Source organism: Cygnus olor, chromosome 3 (genome assembly GCF_009769625.2).
Source record: "Cygnus olor isolate bCygOlo1 chromosome 3, bCygOlo1.pri.v2, whole genome shotgun sequence".
Classification (NCBI taxonomy): domain Eukaryota; kingdom Metazoa; phylum Chordata; class Aves; order Anseriformes; family Anatidae; genus Cygnus; species Cygnus olor.
In genome coordinates, this window is record NC_049171.1 from 88169003 (window position 1) to 88189575 (window position 20573).

The 20573-nt window shown below is 48.3% G+C and overlaps 1 protein-coding gene across 4 annotated transcripts in view; it reads right to left on the reverse strand.

Annotated features, from left to right (window-relative positions):
• XPO5 (exportin 5) overlaps positions 1 to 20573 on the reverse strand; it is a 29084-nt gene that overhangs the window by 2129 nt on the left and 6382 nt on the right. For 2 of the 4 annotated variants that reach the window (XM_040550829.1, XM_040550827.1), the window contains 22 exons: positions 19419 to 19502; positions 18870 to 18995; positions 18607 to 18697; positions 17005 to 17133; positions 16173 to 16288; positions 15066 to 15221; positions 14612 to 14653; positions 13914 to 14003; positions 12365 to 12564; positions 11642 to 11741; positions 10571 to 10752; positions 5831 to 5931; positions 4644 to 4740; positions 3985 to 4121; positions 3586 to 3683; positions 3005 to 3051; positions 2525 to 2619; positions 1629 to 1691; positions 1197 to 1279; positions 641 to 748; positions 327 to 464; positions 24 to 188 (listed from right to left, as the gene is read on the reverse strand). In XM_040550829.1, coding sequence (XP_040406763.1) covers positions 24 to 188; positions 327 to 464; positions 641 to 748; positions 1197 to 1279; positions 1629 to 1691; positions 2525 to 2619; positions 3005 to 3051; positions 3586 to 3683; positions 3985 to 4121; positions 4644 to 4740; positions 5831 to 5931; positions 10571 to 10752; positions 11642 to 11741; positions 12365 to 12564; positions 13914 to 14003; positions 14612 to 14653; positions 15066 to 15221; positions 16173 to 16288; positions 17005 to 17133; positions 18607 to 18697; positions 18870 to 18995; positions 19419 to 19502 — 2448 coding nt within the window. Of the gene's footprint in view, positions 1 to 23; positions 189 to 326; positions 465 to 640; positions 749 to 1196; positions 1280 to 1628; positions 1692 to 2524; positions 2620 to 3004; positions 3052 to 3585; positions 3684 to 3984; positions 4122 to 4643; positions 4741 to 5830; positions 5932 to 10570; positions 10753 to 11641; positions 11742 to 12364; positions 12565 to 13913; positions 14022 to 14611; positions 14654 to 15065; positions 15222 to 16172; positions 16289 to 17004; positions 17134 to 18606; positions 18698 to 18869; positions 18996 to 19418; positions 19503 to 20573 lie in introns of all 4 variants that reach the window. The other 2 variants (XM_040550828.1, XM_040550826.1) reach the window with 1 other exon arrangement.

Genomic DNA, 20573 nt, shown 5'->3' on the forward strand with positions numbered 1-20573 from the left:
GTTTCCCCCAGGATATCGCCTACCCCAATGCAACCCGTGATGAGGCGCTTGAAATGATCCTTCCGGCGCTTGTCTGCCACCTTCTGCAGCGCTGGGTTCAGCAGCTTTGAATCAAACTGCTCCAAGGAGTCCTTCTGGATGTCCGGGATCTGCTCCATCACGGCCTTCAGCTCAGCATAGCGAGGGCGCTGCAGGGAGAAACGTGGGCAATGCAGCTGCCATCCCCGGGGGCCGTTAGCTCCTCCGCCCCAACCCAAGCGGGTGTGGGATTCGTCTCCCACCGCTCCCCAGCCAACCCCGCGTCCCGACAAAGAGCAGCTTCTCACCAAGGCCTCGTAGATCTGGAACGCCAGGTGGACGAGAGCGGCCATGCAGCCGTCGTGCTGCCCGTGCGTCTGCAGGCCCTTCAGCACGCCGGTGAAAAACCAGGACACGGCGTCGGGCAGCAGGTTCCCTGAAAGCACCTGGGGGAGAGGCACTGTCAGCACGGAAGGACACTGGCGGCCGACTGCCTTTCTGCAGCAGCTCAGCCGTCCCAAAGGAGAGGGGTCCCGGGGTGAAGCAGCCGTGCTTCTCGCCGCGTTTGCAGCTTCCTCCCCTCATCCTGCCAGAACCAATCCCCTCTTCCTCCCGTATGTACCTGTTTGAGCAGCGGCCAGCAAAGCTGGGTTGTGGTTCTTTGGCAGGACAAGGTGTCTTTCCAGGAGAGGGACGTATAGGCAGTGACCAGCAGAGCAGTGCAAACATCCTGAAAAGGAGTCGGAGAAGTAAACGGTCAGGAGCTGTTTCCCACCTCTGTGATTCGAACCAGAAGGGACACATGGGCTCCTGGGACAGCTCTGGGAGATTTTACAGAGAAAAAAGCCGCTGCTGTGTCAAATCCTTCCTTGTGAGAACAGGAGTAGGATGGAGGCAGAGCCAGGGAGCGCCTAGGGGGCTGAATGCCCTGTGCCTCTCCTGTAGAAGAGCTGAAACACTGTAGCTGAACGTTATGCTGGATCCCAAGCCCCCAGTGTTTTGCGTGGCTTCTGCCACAATTAACAGAGCCCCTACAAAACGAGTAGGTTCTGGAGAGAGGTTTCCCGTGCAGGGGAATGCTGAAGCAGACGATCTCTGCAGCAAGGTCTGGCTGCGCCACAGAGAAGCGTGATGGAGTGCGGAGAAAGGGCGGTGGCGGTCAGAGCAGGAGCTCTTACCTCCTGCTGCGTCAGACACTTTCCAAGCTCGGTGAGCTCTGCGCTGGCAGGAGGAGCCACCTCTGTGGCCATTGCTTCGTCGTCTGCAGAGGAGGGAAAAGCAACGCTGTGAACACGGCCTCCCGAGGACTGAGGAAGACATAGCAAGGACTGAGCTCTCGGGAGCACCGCACATCCCACTCTTCTCCTCAGCCCTCCCCTTGGTGCCATAAGGATCAGCTGCTCCAGCAGCACACACCCTGCGGCACGTTCACTCCTAGGCAAGACTGGGATTTTCTGTGGCCCCCAAGCACATCAGGCTGAAGGCTGTGCACCAAACCAATACCACTCAGGCACAGCTTCCGGCAGCAGGCCAGTCTCCCCTTTTAAGTGACAGGAAAAGGGCTTGCACACACCAAGGGGGCGGGAAGGCAAAGGTGGGCAGTTACTCACCATCTCCCTCTGCAGCAACAGCAGAGTTATGCTCAGCGCCTTTCTTAGAAACACAGCAAACGGCTGCAAAAACAATTGTAGGTGAGAGGAGCAGAACAGGCAAGGTGTTAGCTCAGAACATGCAGAGATTATCCTGCATACCCTGATGGGATCAGAGCTGCTCCACGCTCCCCCCAGCTCTCTCTCCTAGACCTTTCTCCTCACACAGTATCTGAAGACTCTGACAGCACAACATAAAAGGCCAAACACTGCACTAACTGGAAGGCTGAAACACCTCGCTCACAGCATCCTCCCACAGTGGAACCTGCTGCATGGCGACTGCTTCACATTACTAAGAACGTGCAAAATCATTTGAAGCCTAAAGCCTATAAAGAGCAGCATTTTAAGGCAACAAGGCTGACAAAGAAGGGAGGTACGAGGCTGAGGACCTGTAAACTCTACAGGAGTGGAGTTAATTTTCCCAGCCTATCTGCTCAAAGCCACACTGGCAGAAAGATATTAAAGAAAGGGAACACAGAGAAGGGAGACTGCTTGTGGGAAGGGACTCCTCCCTTCTGTCTGCAGCAAAACTGCTCTAGACTCAGCTTCCGAAGGAGGACTGGACTCCTACGGGGGGACAGTGCCAGAAGCATGGAGCCCTGACTGCTAACAAAATGAAAAAGAAAACAAACAAACAATAAATAAATAAAACTTTTTTCTGAAGGTTTTATATTGATCTCTTACTGGGTTTTAGATGAGATGTTGACAGGGTTAACTGTCTCACACATGGCTTTGTAGGATTACATTAATTGCTACTGGCCATGGAGGTTAGTTTTTACTGCAAGCTAGAAATCCCATAGTCCTTTCCAGGGCAAACCTCCCACGCATGCCAGCGGACCTAGCTTGATTTCACTTACTGATGAGATCCATGACTTCTCGGGTCAGCAGCCTGACCAACTGCTCCTCAAGCATCTCCTGAGACTCTGGGTTGTCATCTGCAGCATCGTCCTCGCTGGGGAGAACAGGTTTTAGTGTGAAGGGAGCCAGAGTCTAAGAGCATCCCCTCCGCCCAAGCACCAGGAGTCAGTCACCATCAGGGCAAACACGGAGCTAGCCCTGGGTCCCACTAAGCCCACCGCTCCCTCAGCACCGTGGGGAGCGCTGAGGTGCAATTGTGGCAAGGGGCAGGAGGGGTTAAGCAACCTCCTCACCAGCACGTGGTAGCAAGTCCGAGAGCAAAACAGAGAGCTGTGAACTCGAGTCAGAGCCCCAGAAGCACCAGCATTTTCCACCTCTCTACCGACAAGGCTGTTTCGTGAGCAAAGGGCCACGTCAAAGACCAAAGCTCCACCCCGCTCCCCATTCCCCACTACCAGTGCTCATCAAGGGGTGCTTACCAGAGCATGCTTCGCTGGTTGATCACTTGCCATTTCTGAGACAACCTCTGTTTAAGACCAAGACAAAAGAGAAGATTCAAAACCTTCCCAAGGAGCCATCCTGGACACACTGCAAAGAGGCCCAGGTGCCACTCTCACTCGCAAGCAGCAATAGCTGCCTAAGGAAGCAAAGTAAGAGCTTCAAACACAGCTCTTGTTTTGAATGGGACAAGAACTGCGCCAAACTGTGCCAAAGAACCGTAAAGACATTGGTGGCTGCACTGGCTCGAAGAATCCAAGTGAGCTGTCAGAACAAGTGTGGGGGGACAGGCAAAAGTCCCCCTCAAAAACTCTCAGTGCTGAAGGTTTGAGGATCTGACAACCACGGGTTTGAATTCACAGCAAGGGGTGCTGTGGGACAATCAGGGTTCAATGAACCTCAAAATCCTCTCCCCCTCCCCCAACAGCATAAAAATCAGTTAGTGTCAAGGCTCTGCCCTTGTCTCTGCTGGCTTTGGAGAGACACGGAAGCTCTCACAAACTGCTGCCAGCTGCGACAAGGAGTCTGGGCTGCGAAGGAACAGAACAATCTGTTTTCTTACCATGTGCAGATAGGTGAAGAGTGGTCCCAGCATGGGGCAGACAAGGGTTTCGTAGTATTCCGGAGGGCAGGAGAGTACCAAGGGCTTCACAAACACACCTGCGCAGCGCGCTTAAGGAAGAGACACAGCACACGTGGCCAGCTGCTACACTGCTGGACGCAGCCCACTCCACCGGGTGGCCAAGCGACAGCATGCGGGGCTCCTCCTAGAGGAGCTGTTCCTGCTCATGCCCTCGTAGGCTCACACCTCTGCCACACCAGGTGTACCCCTGTTTGCCTACCCCCCCAGTCAACTTTCCTTGGCCTGACCATACTTCAAACAACGCTAGGAAGCCACCGAGCTTTCAGTTTACATGCTTGAAGCCCCCCTAGCTGACCTGAAACAGTGAGGGAAGGATACGGAGCATGGGACGCAGCCTGTAATCAGGAATGTTGTTGAGATTGATGAAAGCTGAGCTGAGGAGTTGGGTGGCAAGACCCTCAACGGTGTAGAAATCCTGCTGCATGGAAGGGCCTGCATTGCCCAGGATGTGGAAACTGCAAGGAAAAACAAATTAGACGCAACTGTGCCAGATAACAGGTACCATGCACCTGACCTGGAAAGGCTGCAAGAACTATCAACCTGAGATTACGGAGTTGCCGTGCACTTAAAGAAACATTACAGAGGAATTTTAGCATAGTATCTGTCTGTTTTGGGATAGCTGCAGAGAGAGGGTCCATAAATTGAGCATTTAAGCAGTACAATGCACTTTCAAGTGCTGATGTATCAATAACAATTAAAAAGGGCAAAGAGACAAACTAGGCCAAGCGCTCCAATCCAACTACCCTGTTGCGGAAGAGCTAAAAAGCAGATCTCCATTTTGAGCACTTTCTCCAGTGAGCGTGTACCGTGTGTGTGGTAGGTTAAACCACCAGTGTAGCTCACCACTGCACCTGGTACTTGGTTATTACAGGATACAGCGCACACAAAAAGCCCAAGTCTGGAAGTCAGCACCAGCAACAGCCCACTGCTCCAGCTATGCAATGTAGGATTGTGTGGGGGATATCTGGTGCTCTTACCAGTTGTCGTAGAGGGTACAAAAGAAACCCTGCATCCTTTCTAAGACTGTTTTGTAAACAGGAGAGTCATAAAGCTCCAGCAGAGGCTGAGGGAGACCTGTGGAAAAGAATAAACTTCAGCTACATTAAGGAGAGCACAGCGCACCCCTCAGAGCACGTTGGGCAGCCCCCAGCCAGGCCTGGAAGCACTCAGCAAGACAACATGCAGCCCCGCGGGAAGAGGGGCAGCAACCCCAGAGCCAAGCCTCCCTGCAGAGGTCAGCCCAGCTCAGACTGGTTGTACCAATGCAGAGGTGTTCACGCTAGGGTTGGTGTAGCCCCCTCATTCCTCCACAGCAAAACTTACTGGAGCTATCAAACCCACTCAGAAGCAGAGCCGACAGTTCTGCAGCTCACCTAACAGCCTGTCCCTTCTGGCCTGTATTCATCTCTGTCAGCGCATGTATTACTTACTGCTGAACTGCAAAATTAATAAGCTTAGAGCCCCAGGGCTTTCCATCTCTTCTCTATGTGCACAGGGCACAGACAGAGTTTATAGGTCACAGAAAACAGGTAAAGGAAGCATCTCCTCATTTTACAGACAGGAAACGGAGATAAGAAAGACAAAGCAACTTCCCCAAAGTCTTTCGCTCAGGCAAAACCTGCAGTTAAACCCCAGTTTCTGGAGTCATGGTTCATACTTTTGCCCACAAGACATTTACGCTAAGCTGGAAAGGCTTCTGTGTTCACAAGCTCAAGCCTATTTTAAGGAAGTTCCAAAAGTCTCTTCTTAATAAATGACAGGACCGTGTAGCAGGACTTGGCTCCTACCCCGGATAGGTTTCTGCACCAGCACTCACAGTTCCTGTTTGAGCACTAACTCTACTCAAAGGCAGACAAGTAAAACAGCTCCAGTCCCTCCAGCGTGAAATGCCATGTTGAACAGACCCCCACCCAGCTGGGTTAAGCACTTTGGTATGGTAGAGTACCCTTCATTTCGTGCAGAAGAAACAGAAATAGATCTGTCTGAGACCAATAACTTATTTAACTTCTTCCTTTTAGCAGGTTCAAAGCAGAGCTGAGCTGCAAATACTGCGAGGAAGCTGGCTCTCCAGCCCCTCTTCGCTTCCACCGCTAGTGGAAGTGGACCACTACCTCATACACCTTTGAAGACCCTGCCCACACATTCCTGAAGAACAGCTCCTTACCTAGGATGGCATTCTTCTCCACCTCCAGCATGTCTAGAGCCTTTGCAAATGTTTCCCCCAGCTTAGCCACCATCTCTGGCATGTAGAGGTTGTTGTGAGTCCTGAAATAGAAGAGTACTTGGTTTATATTCATGTGGCTCGCCCCCTCTTGCCCTTGACAGTGGGATCCTCTCCTTCAGCTTGTGAACAGCTCCTCTGAGGCAGACGATGAGGAAGGTGAGACCAAGCACGTGTGCATGGGATCCCCCTTCCCCACCTGCAAAAATATTGGGGAAGCTCACCCGACAGAGACATGGAGTGATTCCACCTCATGTCCTGAATCTCCTGGCTGCCCCTTCTACTTGTTTCAGTCCACCCCACCCCTCGCAAGCACTAGCAGTAAGAACTCCCAGCAGTTCTCCAGCTGATGCTGGCAACAGCTTGGCCAAAGGGATCAGAGAACGTATTTTAAAAACTGACAAGACACGGATTCTGTAATCTCGAAAGATCTTCGGCACCTGAGGCCCCTGCGGAGGGAGGGGCTGTTTCAGCTCCAAAATACACACACTGCCCCCCAGGGATGGGTCACAGTCCCCAGAATGGCAGGCGGCATCGGAGGGACTCTGGGGAGAACATCAGCCTGATGCAGGTGTTGCTGGTGGCAGACACACGCGCCCCCTGGACAAGGCATCCAGCTGGGAACAGCTCCGCAGCACCAGGAGGCGGCCACGGTCAGCTCTCCGAGAGGGACACCAATTCGGCCACGGGTGGCTGGCTCTTGCCATCCAGGCCAAAATGGGCCCCCTCTTAGCCAGGGCACTGACGCTCAGAGCTGGACTCGGCAGGGGGTGTCTCTCTCACCTACCTCTCTCCTTTGAGACCTCAGACCTCCACTCTGGGTGTCGCCAGCTGCACACAGCACAAATCCTGCAGCCTCCTCCAAAACTGCAATGCCATTGTACCTGCTGCTAGAGGTGATCAAGGGCAACTCAGTATCTCTCCCTAGAGCAGCGTTTCCCAAAGCAGGGGGGTACATGGGAATGGCTGGGGGAAGGGAGCGCAGACAGACCTCAGTATGTTCTCCAGAGTCTCAGCTTTCACTCATGTCTTAATGATTTTTTTGGTTTATTTTTATTTTTTGGAAGGTGTCTGTTCACAGTCCTGGCAACCCCGATGCAGCGATAGCTGCCTGCGTTAGCTTCGAAACAGCAACTCTCCCGTTTCTCTCTGCAAGTGTTCAATACTTCCCCGCTCACTGCATGTGAGGAAGGCAAGTATTTAAGCCTCATAAGAGCTACACAAATCACTCCTTTGCCGCTCATACTCTCATTCTGGGCTGGGTCTCAAAGCAGGCAACGGTCCTCAAAGGGGACAGAAGCTGGTTTTACTTTCTCAGGAGAGGCCATGGATTAGCCCCGCTTCCAAAAGTTTGGATAATGCTGTTCCAGTGGCTCAGAAAACTGTGCATTTCTGCTTGAGGGTATCCTGAAACCTCGCTATTAAAATCACCTCTCGTACGTCTCCTGCCTGCTCCATGCCAACATTGGCTTTGCCTCATGCTAAGCAGAAGGGCAGTGAGGCAAACCCAAGGCCTGTGGTATTGTGGGGTGAACCCTGAAACCTTACTGCTCTAACCCCCACAGGATGGGTCAGACAGTCACATCCTGAAGCTGTGGTCATGGTCCTTAGCTGTTTCAGAGTCCCTGAGGCATTTTCTCAAGTTTGACAGTTGGGAGGGCAGATATTCACTCGTAGGCCAATCTCCCTCACTATTTCAGCCACGTCCCAGTGGTAATAGAGAGACAATGTCTCAGTTGCTCCCCCTGGGAGTTAAAAAAGCATCCAACAGCCCTTGTACATGATGAAGATCTAGTCCCTAGGCATGGTCCAGCTGAGACTCTCATCACTGAGCAGCGTTCCTGGGCATCCCACAAACAAGAAAGCATGGAAAAAAAGAATTGAGAGATGTTTACACTTTAAGCAAAGGATATAATACTTGAGGAAGTATATTTTCAGAAAGGGTCACAGCTCTGCTGGAAAGAGTGTCTGATGCCTACAGGTGTGGGCTTGGAGGCCAGAAGATGAGTCCTTTAGGACAGTCCATGCCTGAAGCGTCTTGACCCAGACCTGGAGCTGTCTACACTGAAAATGCTACAGCATCCATGTCTACTCGACAGTTCTTTCACCAGCATTAATCCCTTGACAATGTCAGCATCTCATCAAGAGCAGTTCCAGAAAAGCCTTTGTCTGTGCAAAGTATTTTGCTGCGCCTGATCAGTCCACTTGTACTTAAAAAAAAAAAAAAGCCACAAGCAAATCCGAACACAATAAAGGTGCTGTGCCAATCAGTCCATGCAGCTAGCTGTTGGCTCCAAAAGTGCCCTCGTCTAGAGGCAAGATAACATTGGTGGCTGGAGATTGCTATTTGGGGTTTACACCCAGGAGAGAACAATTTTAGCCAGAAGCTAGAAAGCAGCTGGGTGAAATGAGGTACCACAGAGAGCAGGAGAGTCATCATTCAAAAAGCTGCAAGCATTGATTAGCAAAGCAACCTCAAAATCATTCAGTAAATAGAGCTCCTGAAACAAATGCGGCCAGGCAGAAAAAGATAGGCTGGCAGGGAACACACCGTGCTGTCTCTGCCACTCAAAACCATTTTTCTTATCATTTGGACTCCCTCTCATTCAGCTTGGCTCTCTGGTCTCATCCATAAGCTCCTTATCTTGGCAAGGACCCATCAGCTTAGCAACTTTCACTGTTTCCGCCCGCAACCACAGCAGAAAAATGCCACGCAACGTCCAGAGGGCAGCACACCCAACTGCTCGGCTTGCCAAGTGCCCTTTTTTGCACACTGCTGCCTGACGCGGAGTTCAGTTCAGCTGCTCAGGGGGATCTGTGCAGCTGCTGCTCGCGGATTTGCTTACACAGCAACCAACGCCACCTGCGAAGGACTTCCACATCTGCTTCCTGCAGAAGCACAAAAGCAACGCTGGGCCTGGCTTGCCCCTGCAGGGCTGCCTGCTGGCACACAGCTAAGAGAAGCATCCGTCCCCAGCGCAACCAGGTTGCTGAAGGTATCCTCACGCAGGCTGCTTTCCAGCCTGCCAGCCCTCCTTCTACCTCTGTGCTTGTCTGCGGACACGCCGCTACAGATTCCCTATTCTCTCGTGCAATCCGTATTAGAGGGCCTGAGGAAGCAACACATGGAAAAGGCACTCAAAGCCAGCAAAGAGCGCACTAGAAACGCCATAGCACCGTCTCCAGCTTCTCCACAAAGACGTAAGCATCATCAGCATTTACAGGGAACGAGTTTGCAGCTGTCACGTGGAAAGGCCTCTGTGTCCAGCAGCTGCCAGGAAAGGAATCGAGTGGAGGATCTCTTGCTCTCCATACCTCAGACGTAGGTTCTTGTTGGAGCACCGAGCCTTCAGAAAAGCCTGGACACCTCAGAGTGAAGTACAAGCCACTTCATGTATGCTACCAAGTGCTCAGAAAAATCCTAAAAAGCCTTTAGTTTGCAGTGGAAAAGCTTGAACACCACAGATGTGTTACGACAAAAAACAGCAAGGGAGCCTCCTTGTTTGTGTTGATGGGGAAGTGCCAGACTAGAACACTGCTTATGCATTTTCCTGGAAGAGGTAACCAGCAGACACGGAGTTTCTGCTTCTTTACAGGTAGTGCAGTGGAAGTTCGACAGAAAAGAGTGGCTGACAATAGTTTCCTAAGCTTGTTGCAACAGGGATATCTAATGTTTTTAATAACGTGTGAGTTCTGGCAGGAACACAACTCTACTCTACCCAACCTGCCCCAAAAGTTCACCCCTCGGATATTTCCTTCATGATGAAAGGCAAAACCACCTCGAGCACAGCTCATCTGCACCACAGCCATAACCAGGGAGGTGCAGCCCTGCCCACAGGCCAAAGAAGCACCCGACGGGCCACAAGGAGCTTTGAGAGGAGAAGCACTGCTAGAGCGGGCCAAGACAGCGTGTGCTTGTCCTACCAGTCCAGCACGGTGCTTCTCACCGGCACAATCTTCACTGGTGACTACCAAACATACCTGACTAGACAGCACGAGTAAAAGGGCAACGCTGGCAAGACCCCACTGTCAGCAGTCACCCTGAAATGAACTCCTCATCTATAAGTGTAGGAACGGTGTTATACAGGATTCCCCTTTTCTACCGGATTTTTCTCCCTCCTCTGGCTGCCCTAGACGTGTACACCACCAGGGATGTGCAGAGAGGCACAGCAGGGTAGCAACAGCCTGAGAGTATGCATCCACTGGCTTCGATAGCAGGCAGTGCTTCAGGAAGCTGACAGTCATATTCAGCAAAACCAGCTTAATTTAACACTGAAGAGAGAACAACGCAAACAGGATGCGATGAGAGCTGGGACTGCCCCGGTGGTGACTGGAGAGGTGGCCTGGTAGGGGCTGAGGGCAGAGCAGAGATGTTAGTCGAGAAACGATTAACTGTGTGGCAGATTTATAGCAGTGGAGGTGGGGGAAGCAATCCCAGCCCAAGCTCCCATTGGCTTTGATGGACACTTGTAGGCCAGGCCAATGGGTGTTCAGAAGGCTCCAGTTTCCCCAGTGCCATTCCCCACTGTGAACAGTCAGGAACAGCACTTGGGCACCTGCACCAGCCTGTGTTCCCACTGCCTTCGCTGGGGGAACATGCTCCGAGCATACCAAGTATCTATAAGGTTTAGCTTTCAGAGACTCTTAAGGCAACATAAATGATTTCGAGTCAACTCGACCCACCTTATGAGAGCAAGCAAGTTGTCAAAAAGCTTCAGGACCTGCTCAGTGCAGGGGTTGCGGTAGATTGGAGCTCCACTGGGCATGAACCCAACCAGGAATCCTCCAGCTTTCGCCTCTTCCATGGCGGCAGGCCAACGAGCTCGCTTCACAACTCCCAGAATGGTGTACACACAAAAGCTTATCTGCAGCAAGAGACGTGAGCAGAGTGTTATCAGCCAAAGCACGACCTGAATAAATAGGTATCCAGAGAAACCCACCATCATCCCATCTCAAAAGGAAGACTCTAGTGAGTCTAACTAGGAACAAACTCTGGTGGGTTTGTTACCAAGAAAATGCAGCAAACTATTGCGCTACTACTTTCCATCACCTTCAGGGACCCTCAGCCATGGCAGGATGGCCTAGGATCTCATTATTACACAAAACATCAATGCATACAGTCTAATGTGTATTCAAGCAACCAGGCAGGTTCCCCTCTAAAATGCTCAACACCACCAGTCCTTCATCTCCTTCACGTACTGGGACAGATGTGGACATGGGCAATGACACAGTGGTCAAACTGCATTAGCATCAAATCACAAGCGCAGCTCCGTGCAGCATTTCAGCAGACCTAGTGACAGCAGCTCCATCTGCAGTCTGTCCAAGAAGTGAAGACATCTCGCAAGCAACTTTAACAATGTGAATGTCCTCGGGTGAATTTTAATTGTATTCCATGCTGCAGTCTCAGCATGACGCTTTCCATACTGCCTGGCTCAAAAAAGCACAACTCAGCACACCGTATTTCCAAAAATCACGTAAACCAATGGCTTTTCCAAAACCAAACTCTGCCACACAAAAGAGTAGGGAATAGAGTGCTTTACTGTGCTGAATAATCTATATTGCATGGCCTACATACTCACCGGAGAGGCAAAAACCTGCCTGTTACTCTGCCATCAGAAAAACCTACTGATCCAAACACTAAAAAAAAAGAGATGACTGGGAGAGATCTCATGTGTAACCACAACAGAAGTGCAGGATGCAAGGAGGCGAGGCCCTCTCTCTAAGGATTGCGCCTCTCCTAGTAATGATACTCACTCTAGAGCGGTTCAGGCCACTAGGATCTTCCAAGACTGGATCAGCAATTTTGTTATCTGCGCCCACGTAGGAGATAAAGGCTTCAGGATCTGAGAGGACTCTAACAGCAAAAGACAAGGGAATTATTATTTGTACCAGGGTACTTTGAACAGAGCTTTGCACTGGCCAATAAACATCTTAAAAATACAGAACAGGCTAGAGAGGTTGGCTAGCACTCCACATTGTACTTGAGAAAATGAGAAAAAAAAAACAAACAGCTGAGGTGTGGATGTTCTCCAAACATCTTCAGTCCTCTGAAGATGCTTGGGCCATAAGAACCCAAGATGTTTAAATCTCTTATAAAGACAGCATTGTTGGGGAAAACTCTTGTGCATGCCCAGCTGTCCAGGGCCGCAGAAACAGCTCAGCTCCCTAGCTTCTACTGGAGATGAGCAAAGGTCTTTTCTCACTTTCTGCAAATGCTTTGAGTATGCCGTGAAGCGTTCGTCCTTGCCGGGAAGAGTTAACTCTTACCAAGGTTCCACAAGTTTCTAGCAAGGTTCAACAAACAGCACTTGGACTTGAGCTGGCAATTTCTGAATGGCAGAGCTATGATCACAATGACTGCCCAGAGCCCAGGTGTCACTAGACACCACCCCACCCCCTTTTTTGGTACACTCCCTCCTGGGCTTCACACCACCTCTGGAACACGTCCAGCTCAAAGCTCAGAGCAGCGACCCGTACCTCTGCATCTCTGCGGAGAGCCACAAGCCAGCAACGGGGGCCATGAGCTCCTCCAGGAAAGCCTTCTGCCGCTCGTAGTCCTTGAACTGGTTGCTGATGAGGACGAGGGCCTCCATAAGTGCACACTTCTCCATCTGGGTCAGGAGTAGCTCGTTGGAGAGCAGCTGCTTTACGTGGTTGTACAACATCTCAAAGTTTGGCTGGAAAACACATCCAAGGGGAAGAGCGTCACCATTTGGTGCGGAGGAAAACCACTGGGGAGAACAGGGGTGGGAACTGGGGCGTACTGCACTATCCAAAACAGCTGGAGAAGCACGTCTAAGTTTTTTTCCACATAACCATCTCCTTTTCAGACTCAAGTTCCTCTGAATGTTCAGTCTAAAAAAAACCTCTTTTCTTCCCTGCCCTTCTGTCATAATCCTGCATCCAGTTTACTTTAGTCTCCAAAACGACTGAAGTATGCAGAGGACACCTCTCTCTTCTAGGCAATCATTTCCCTTACAGTAGGGTCACACCTCAAAATAGTTCTGGTCCTTTTACTTAGTCACAGAAAGTACCTTGCTCTTTTGGCTAAGTGCCAGACTTAGGACTCTTCCATCTCTTTGCGTACAAACTAGGTTAATAATGATTCATATGGTCAACACTATCTCCATGGAAATGGTTGAGTTTCTTCCCTACCCACTCCAGTTGCAACCAAGTCTTCCTGTAATTTTGTGTGAGTATCAGAAATCATTTTGCTGCAGCAAAGTCATCGAGATATTTTGGGAGCAACTCTGGGCCCTTGGCTCTTCCAGGGAGAATATTTGGTTGGCCATTGTCAAGAGGGAGATGTAGTTCAGGGACCAGTATTGGGGGAAAGAGACAAACCCACTAACTCTTGGTAGCTAGTGCAGAATGCAGACTAGAACTCCTAAACTACCTTAATCAGCATCCTCAAGAACTCTGCTTAAACAAACTAGCAATTCCCTCTCGTGCTTCTGTAACTCTAGAGCCACCTAAAATAAATGCCAATAAAAGGAAGGAGCTCAAGAGGTATTCATGCTGCGTGCAGGCTACTTAATTCAGCAAAATCAAACAGAACACCAGATCGTGGATTTCAAAAGTAAAGAATGTCTGTATTTTCTAGTCTCCTCAAGCTAATCCAGAAACAGTCTCCTCTTGCTCCTTCATTCTTTTAAGTAACAGAAGAAAGCCTGGAGATTAGTCATTGCTAATGTCTTCAGCTAAGGAATCAACTGAGACTACCACAAGTGACAAAAGAGAAAATCAGCAAACAATTCCCTCAAAATGAATCTAGTGCTGCTTGTTTCCTCCTCCTCATCCATTTTGGATTTAACTCATGACTTTACAATTCAACTTTCCGTCAGAAAAAAATTTTGGAGGGTGGCAAGGGGTGGTGGGGCAGGATGAAGGAAATAAAACACTTTGTCATTTGTGCAGCAGGAACGTTTCCCTGAAGAAAAACAGAGGCTGTAGGCATGGGAAAGATCCCATCAAATCCAGCTGAAATTGAGACAAGACTCTTTGTGACAGAGCTGCATTTACGTACCAGGACAAGATGAGGGTAATCCCGACACATCTTTATGATTGAGGAGCATGCATGCCTTCTCACATTTTTCACTGCTCGAGTTCTAGGAGCCTGGACAGACATAACAAACTTCAATGCAACAAAACGAAAGTTCAGACAAATGCAGGGTATCATCAAGACACAAATGCATTACATACACTTTTCGGCACTGTTGAGTACACATCAAAACACCCCCCAACATTACACACCCCGACCAGCTACGCAACAACCAATTTCCTCTGGAAAGCAACCCCAGGAACCTACATTTGGACAAGCTGTGCTCCCGGAGCGACGCTGTGGATCTTACTGACTATATCAAGACTCCAAGCATTCCCTAGGTAGCTGGCAGCTTTACAGCCATTGTTCACAGCCACGGATGCCAACCCCTGAAGACTACCCGCAGTTAATGAATATATTTCACCCTCAGGAGGGCCAGCATAGGCTTGGGACCAAGTGCACTGGCCTCAGACCATGCCTGTGGCCTTCTACGTTTGAGAGCCAAAGCCTATTAGGCTATGTCAATCAAGAGATCGGTTATGTTTAGACTCCTCAGCTCTTTCCAGGAGCAGGGCTCTACTTGAAAAGCTTACTAAAGCAGAGTCTTCAGACTCAGCATGCTCTTAAATAAAACATAATTTGATCCAACTGTTACAGAGTATTAGAGAATAATTCAGACGTACCTTACTTTCTTCTACAACTTCAAAGGTAACTGAAGCAAACAGCTGTGAGAAAAAGGAAGAAAAATCCAAAAGCCCATGTCATTTGTTAATATCCAGCAGTCACAGGCGTTTTGAGCTCAAGGAACAGATCATAAGACTTTGGTGCAAATTCATTAACGTCAGTTAACACCTGACTAAGTTGAAGGATGAATCATAAGCACAGAGAGGCCTTGAAATGAAACATGGTGCTTGTTGGCCAGAGCGCACTCAATGTTAAGATTTAAGGCTGGAAACTGCAAAATTTGTGTTATTTGACATTGTTTCTCCTTGAACAAGACTCAAACTGTTTTACCATCATTAACACGGAAGACAGTCTTCCCCTGACAGGAATGTTGAGAGAATAAACTACTGCAGCTTAGTACATGGGCCTTGCTCCAAAGCCTACCTGATTTTAGCATGGTCTGGAAGTACCTACCTTGGAAAGTACTTGTGGTAGGTATTCTGGTCGGTAAGTGACAAATGGGAAGAGAGCAGAGACATTGGTGAGCACACAGGACAGGATGAGAGGATCCTTTGTTTCAAAATTAAGGACAAGCTGCAGGAGATCTATGCCGTCATTCACCGGGATTTCCTACAGGAGCAGGGAAGGGGAAGGAGGAGGAAAGAAAAAAAAGGAAACAACGCTCAGGACTTCAGCCTGTAGCACACACCCTAGAACTCTTAGAGCTAGACTGAGTTGCTGCTGCTAAGATATCAGGCTTCTCAGCTGAAGACTGCTTATCTTAAAGCAGAAAGAAAAGCAGTAGAAACCTCAGTTTACCTGCGTGCTCTGTGCACTTGCTGAGGAAGGAAGACAGCAGCATTGCCATCGCTGCTAGGGCAGTCTTACATGTCAATCTGAAATCCCAGTATTGCTTGTACCTCTGAGGAAGGCAAGTTTCCTCTCTCTCAGTTTGGATTCCAATTCTCCTTTTCACCGTCCAACAGATTGCATGCTTAACCAACTATACATCAACCCACGTAATTACTTTACTGTGATTAGAATTAGTGTGAGCAGCCTAACCTGACAAAAATCAAGCCAGTCTACATGAGGCTAAGAAGAAAAAATGCTCTCCCGATTTGCCTACTGTTGCACAAACAGCAGAGAAAAATTTCATCAGATCTTCTGATCTCCCACGCCCTGAGCACGAGTCTTTCTCACTCTGATAAAAGCACAGAAAATGAAAAGAAAAAACAGGTCAAATCAGAGGATGATTAAAATGAATAAATGTAGGAAATTTCTGCTTAAGCAGGTCTCTAGCAAGGCACTGTCAAACCATGTCATCTGAGCACTCTCCTGTGACCTCTCCTACCATCCAGGACCAAAAAATGTCTGACAGAATAAGCCAATATGAGACTGGTTCCACCTAAAGAAGGGGTCAGCATTCAGGAGAAACACTCAAACAATCTTTTTTTTTTTTTTTTCCCCCACATGGGAGTGAATGGTAACTACAAAGTTTTCAAGGGCAGCACAGGTGAAAAAACCACACATGTCAACCCAAAAGAAGCCAGGAGAGCAGGTAAGAGCATCTGGTACACATACGTCTTTATCCAGGGTTCGAAACATCTGGCTGATGACGCTCTCTGAGAAGAAGGTCATGGCATCCCACTGCACAAAGGATGGGGAGAAGATGGAGCAGAGACCTTCACCTGTCTTAGCTGAAAGGAAGAGAACATTGGAGCTCTCACCGCGCTCCTCCCCTCACACACAACACCAGGCTGATAAGCTCCCACGCCGCAACATCTCAGCACTCCCAAGTACTTTAGTCACAAAGCTCTCCCTATAGATGCCTAGCAGGGATGCACTGGAAGCAATTAAGGTACTTCCTTGTGATTTGCATTATTTATGTCAAGGATCCTGAGACACAGGTCTGATCTTTGAGGTACTCTAACGAGCAACATCAACAGATCACAGAAGGGAAAAGAAAAGGAAGGACCGCATGCCCAGACTCAGCACTGCAGGCAAGACTGCCCTCAGCGTGACTTTGCGGAGCACCAAGTGGCCCTCCTTCAGAGGAGGGCAGCCAGGTGACTAACAGAGGGGTTTGCCAGTCAAGCACAACTTCCCTCAACAAAAATAACGTTACAGATTAAGGCCCGCATAATTGTAAAATTCTATCAGAGGGAAGACACACCTGCTTTGCAGAGGAGGAGCTTTCTTGCTCACCATGAGCTCTACAGTAGCTATTCCATAGGTATACAGCAAAAGATACATATTTTTTTGTTTGCTTTTGTTTTCAACTTCCAAAGACTTTGAAAGCCTGAAAACCTAGTGTAATCTCTTGGCTCCCCCTCACAAAATAAAAAAGGGCACAGAAGTTCCATCTTGACTTGAATTAAAAACCAAATCCTTATTTTTTTTTCAGATAACTTACAGTTCATGGGTCCAGTGTCAACAGGAGCTGTGAGCTGGTACTTCAGCCATTCACCAGCCATTTGGAAGCCAGTTCGAGGGTCCAGACGACAAGCCATCCTCATCACCTCCCCTTGCTGGGCTCGGAAAGCTGCAGTAAAAAGAATCAGACGCCATGCAACGAGCTGATGCTACAAATGCTACCTCACCAAAGCTCACCTGCATCTTTGCAGACCTGGGAACATTTTGGACTGTTGTTCCAAGAATAGCTGTGTATTAATCTCAAATAGACAGTGAGTAAACTAGCTATAACAGGATGCACGTTTTTTGGAAGAGAGATAAATGGACTAAAAAATGATGGGTTAACATAAAAACAATTAAAATGCAATACGAATTATTAAAATTACTCTAAACTGAGATTTAATAAAATTGAGCTTCTGTTTTTCATTTAAAAAAATCTTTAAATTATACATGTTTGCTGTTACAAAGCACCTCGAGATACTGAGATACAAAACCCAGCATTAGGTAACTATCACTTCCCACAGCTAAACACACTTTTTCCAGTTTATTCAACTTTACCCAGTTAAGTGACAGGCTGAGAAGCTAATGCTAAAAAAAGAACCAAAAAACTACCACCCCAAACCAGCAAGTCTTGTTTTCATTTCCAAAGATATGAACAAAAGCAAAGTCAAAACAAGAAATTTCATCTGTTCCAAAATATTCCAGGACATGACCACAGAAAAGAAACAGCTCTACTGATTACAGATGCAACTTGCATCGTTTAAAAGAGATGTTTGACCAAATAGTTTTATTTTGAATTTCACACCAATTTTATTTTCTCATATCCATAATACCTTCAAGACCATTTAACTCCCTAACACTACTTCACATTTTGTCTTTGCGCATTTAGCTTTTTGATTTCCACACAGATTTATTATAAGGAAAGCAAACAACCTAATAAGCAACACAAAAAATGCAACGCTCAAAATCTTCGAAAGTAACAGTAAAAAGCAAGCAGTTATTAAGAACATCCTCTCAGCCACCAAGTACCTAACTACACCAGCCAGTGAGAGCCAACCCCATTTGTAGAAAGTAAAGTACAGAAAGAAAGCAAATATGAAATTATTAAAATCCAGGTTTGCCTGCTTGCTGGTTTAAGATCATGATTAAGATCAGCTATTTTAATTGCTCGGTCACACAGTTGGTACTGAACCAAAAGCTTCCTAGCAGGGCCAATATAGACTTTCTTTCTGGGATGACATACAAAGTCTTCTGTAAGCTGTTTTCCTCTCCTAGCCCGAGCAGGATTCCAGGCCATTTCATTTCCTCATCTAGGTGATCAAGAGGGATATTTTCTTTGACACTAGGTAGCAAATGCTACTTGACCACTCACCTGGCCAGCAAGAAAAATAATTGGAAAGTATGATAGCAAAATAGTAAAATGAAATGCCTGAACTGTCACAGGAAAATCACAAATTCATTCAGCTCCAGGATTCAGGCTGAAAGAGTCAGGACATGACTGGAAGCTGCCAAATCAACACGGCAGTCTCCAAACTCAGCCAGCAACCGAACGTAAGAGGAAAGGCACACACAACAGCATCCGCATGGGGTGAGGGCAACTTACAGTTGAAGAAGGCATTGAAGTCCTCATCGCTGTCAAAATCGAAGCGAGAGTATTCGCAACTGGGGCTGTCTGCTTTAGAGGGAAAGCCCACCTAGAGACAGAGTGGACAACATCAGGAAGGAAGAGAAGTCGCCCATCAGATCTAACACCAGCTTCAAGGAGGCGAGGCTGAAGGAGCAGACAGTAAAATGCCAAGACAGAGCTGTTTGCTCAGCAGCCTGGAGATCATGTCTCTGGCACTCGCAACAGACGTTCCCACGTACCTTCACCAGGTTGGTCATAGATGCACGAAGGTACTTGGGGATCATCGCCAGCAACAAGGGGTCGCGAGACAGAACCTCATGCCGAAAAAGGGCTCCCCACGTGATCTGAGTGGAGGATCGCAGAAACTGGGAAGGAAGAGAGGGAAAACGGGAACAGAGAAGGATTTCAGCACTGGAACCTCCACTGCTAAGCCTCCAGTGTTGCAATTAGAAGGTAAGAGCAGATTACACTGACTATTCAGCTGAGGCCAAGACACCCTGCAGGCTCAACCTAAACTTCCAGGAAGTCAAAAATCTCTCCAAATAAAAACCAGGGCTAAATGCAAATTCTGCATTAGACTCTCTACTCAGCACTTTTGTGTCAGGTACCATTCCTAATGGGGTGGTAATAGAGAAACCACTTCGTATTATTTCAGGTCTTCAGCTGAACTGAGAGATTTGAAAGCAATAACCGGCAGATGAAGTTCTGCAGTTTTATATAGGGTAGCTTAATTATGAATTCACACATTCTTACACAGACCTACGCAAGACTTTCAGCCCTCTACATACCTGGCTGGGGTGGGTTGTGAAGGCTAAAAATGAGTCAAGGTATTTTCCAAAGTTGGCGGGTGTTTCCACATCAGAATCTGAGCCCTGTTAGAAAGACAAAGAATTTCAGAAAAAATACTGAACGTGTGTCATGCTGGGTTCACAAGTGCCATGTCTTTGGGTAAAGCAGGAGAACTTACACCCAAGGCCATAGGCTGTGAAGGAGCAGAGACAAAACCACAGCACACCAGTGAGTTTTTCCTCAAACCAGCAGCTAAAGGAGTAGCAAGTTCTGCTGACCAGTCTGGGGGTGCTGGACTCAAATCCTGACCTCATTACTTCGTTATGGACTAACAACTCCCAGTGCCTAACAGCAAGTGAAGTCCCTGTCACTGGAAGTAAGAACTCACCCTTTGCTGTCTATTCTTGTAAGGGATAAATTCTCAAAGATTTTTTTTTCTTTCCCTACCTGTGAGAATTTACTCTGCTCTATCACTTTACACAGGCTGGCTGCCTCAGTCTCCTCACGAGCAGCATCTCTCAGCAAGCCTGCCTTCCTTGCTGTAGAAGCACTGTGAGCCCTGTGCTGAATGAGGGGTGTGGGAATCCAGCAGTCAGCATCGCATCCAGTGTGCGATTTCATCTCAACATTGACACAAACAGTATTAAAAAGATCAACGGCAGGAACAAAAACAGTGTTTCTTGTTTCTTAAGCTTGAGAGAATGTTGGTAGAAGAACAAACAGGTATACTCTCTGAGAACATCTCCGACGTTATATACGTATGTTACAAACACCTATCTTTGAGATATTTTTAGTGGTAAAATTTAAAAAGCTTCCCACATGACTGATTGCCTCAAGTAGTTTTCCTGTAGTAACAGGCAGCAAGAAACTAAACAATTTTCAGTAGGTTACAGAGGTTATTGGAGATGATTCTCGATGACAGCAGGGGCCTGAATCGAGCAGGGTCCCTTCATTCTACGTTCCTATGACTTGGCAGGATACAGTTATCCTACCTGCAAGCAGAGTCATTTCTGCCTTTTCCAAATGGGTGGAGAACCTTAGGGCTGCCAATCGTGCAGAGAGAACCCTGGTCTCATGTCAGACCAGGGTTATCTCACCCCAAGCCCTAAAAGCTAGCCTTGCCAAGACTGCTGCTGGTATTAGTAGAGACTTAC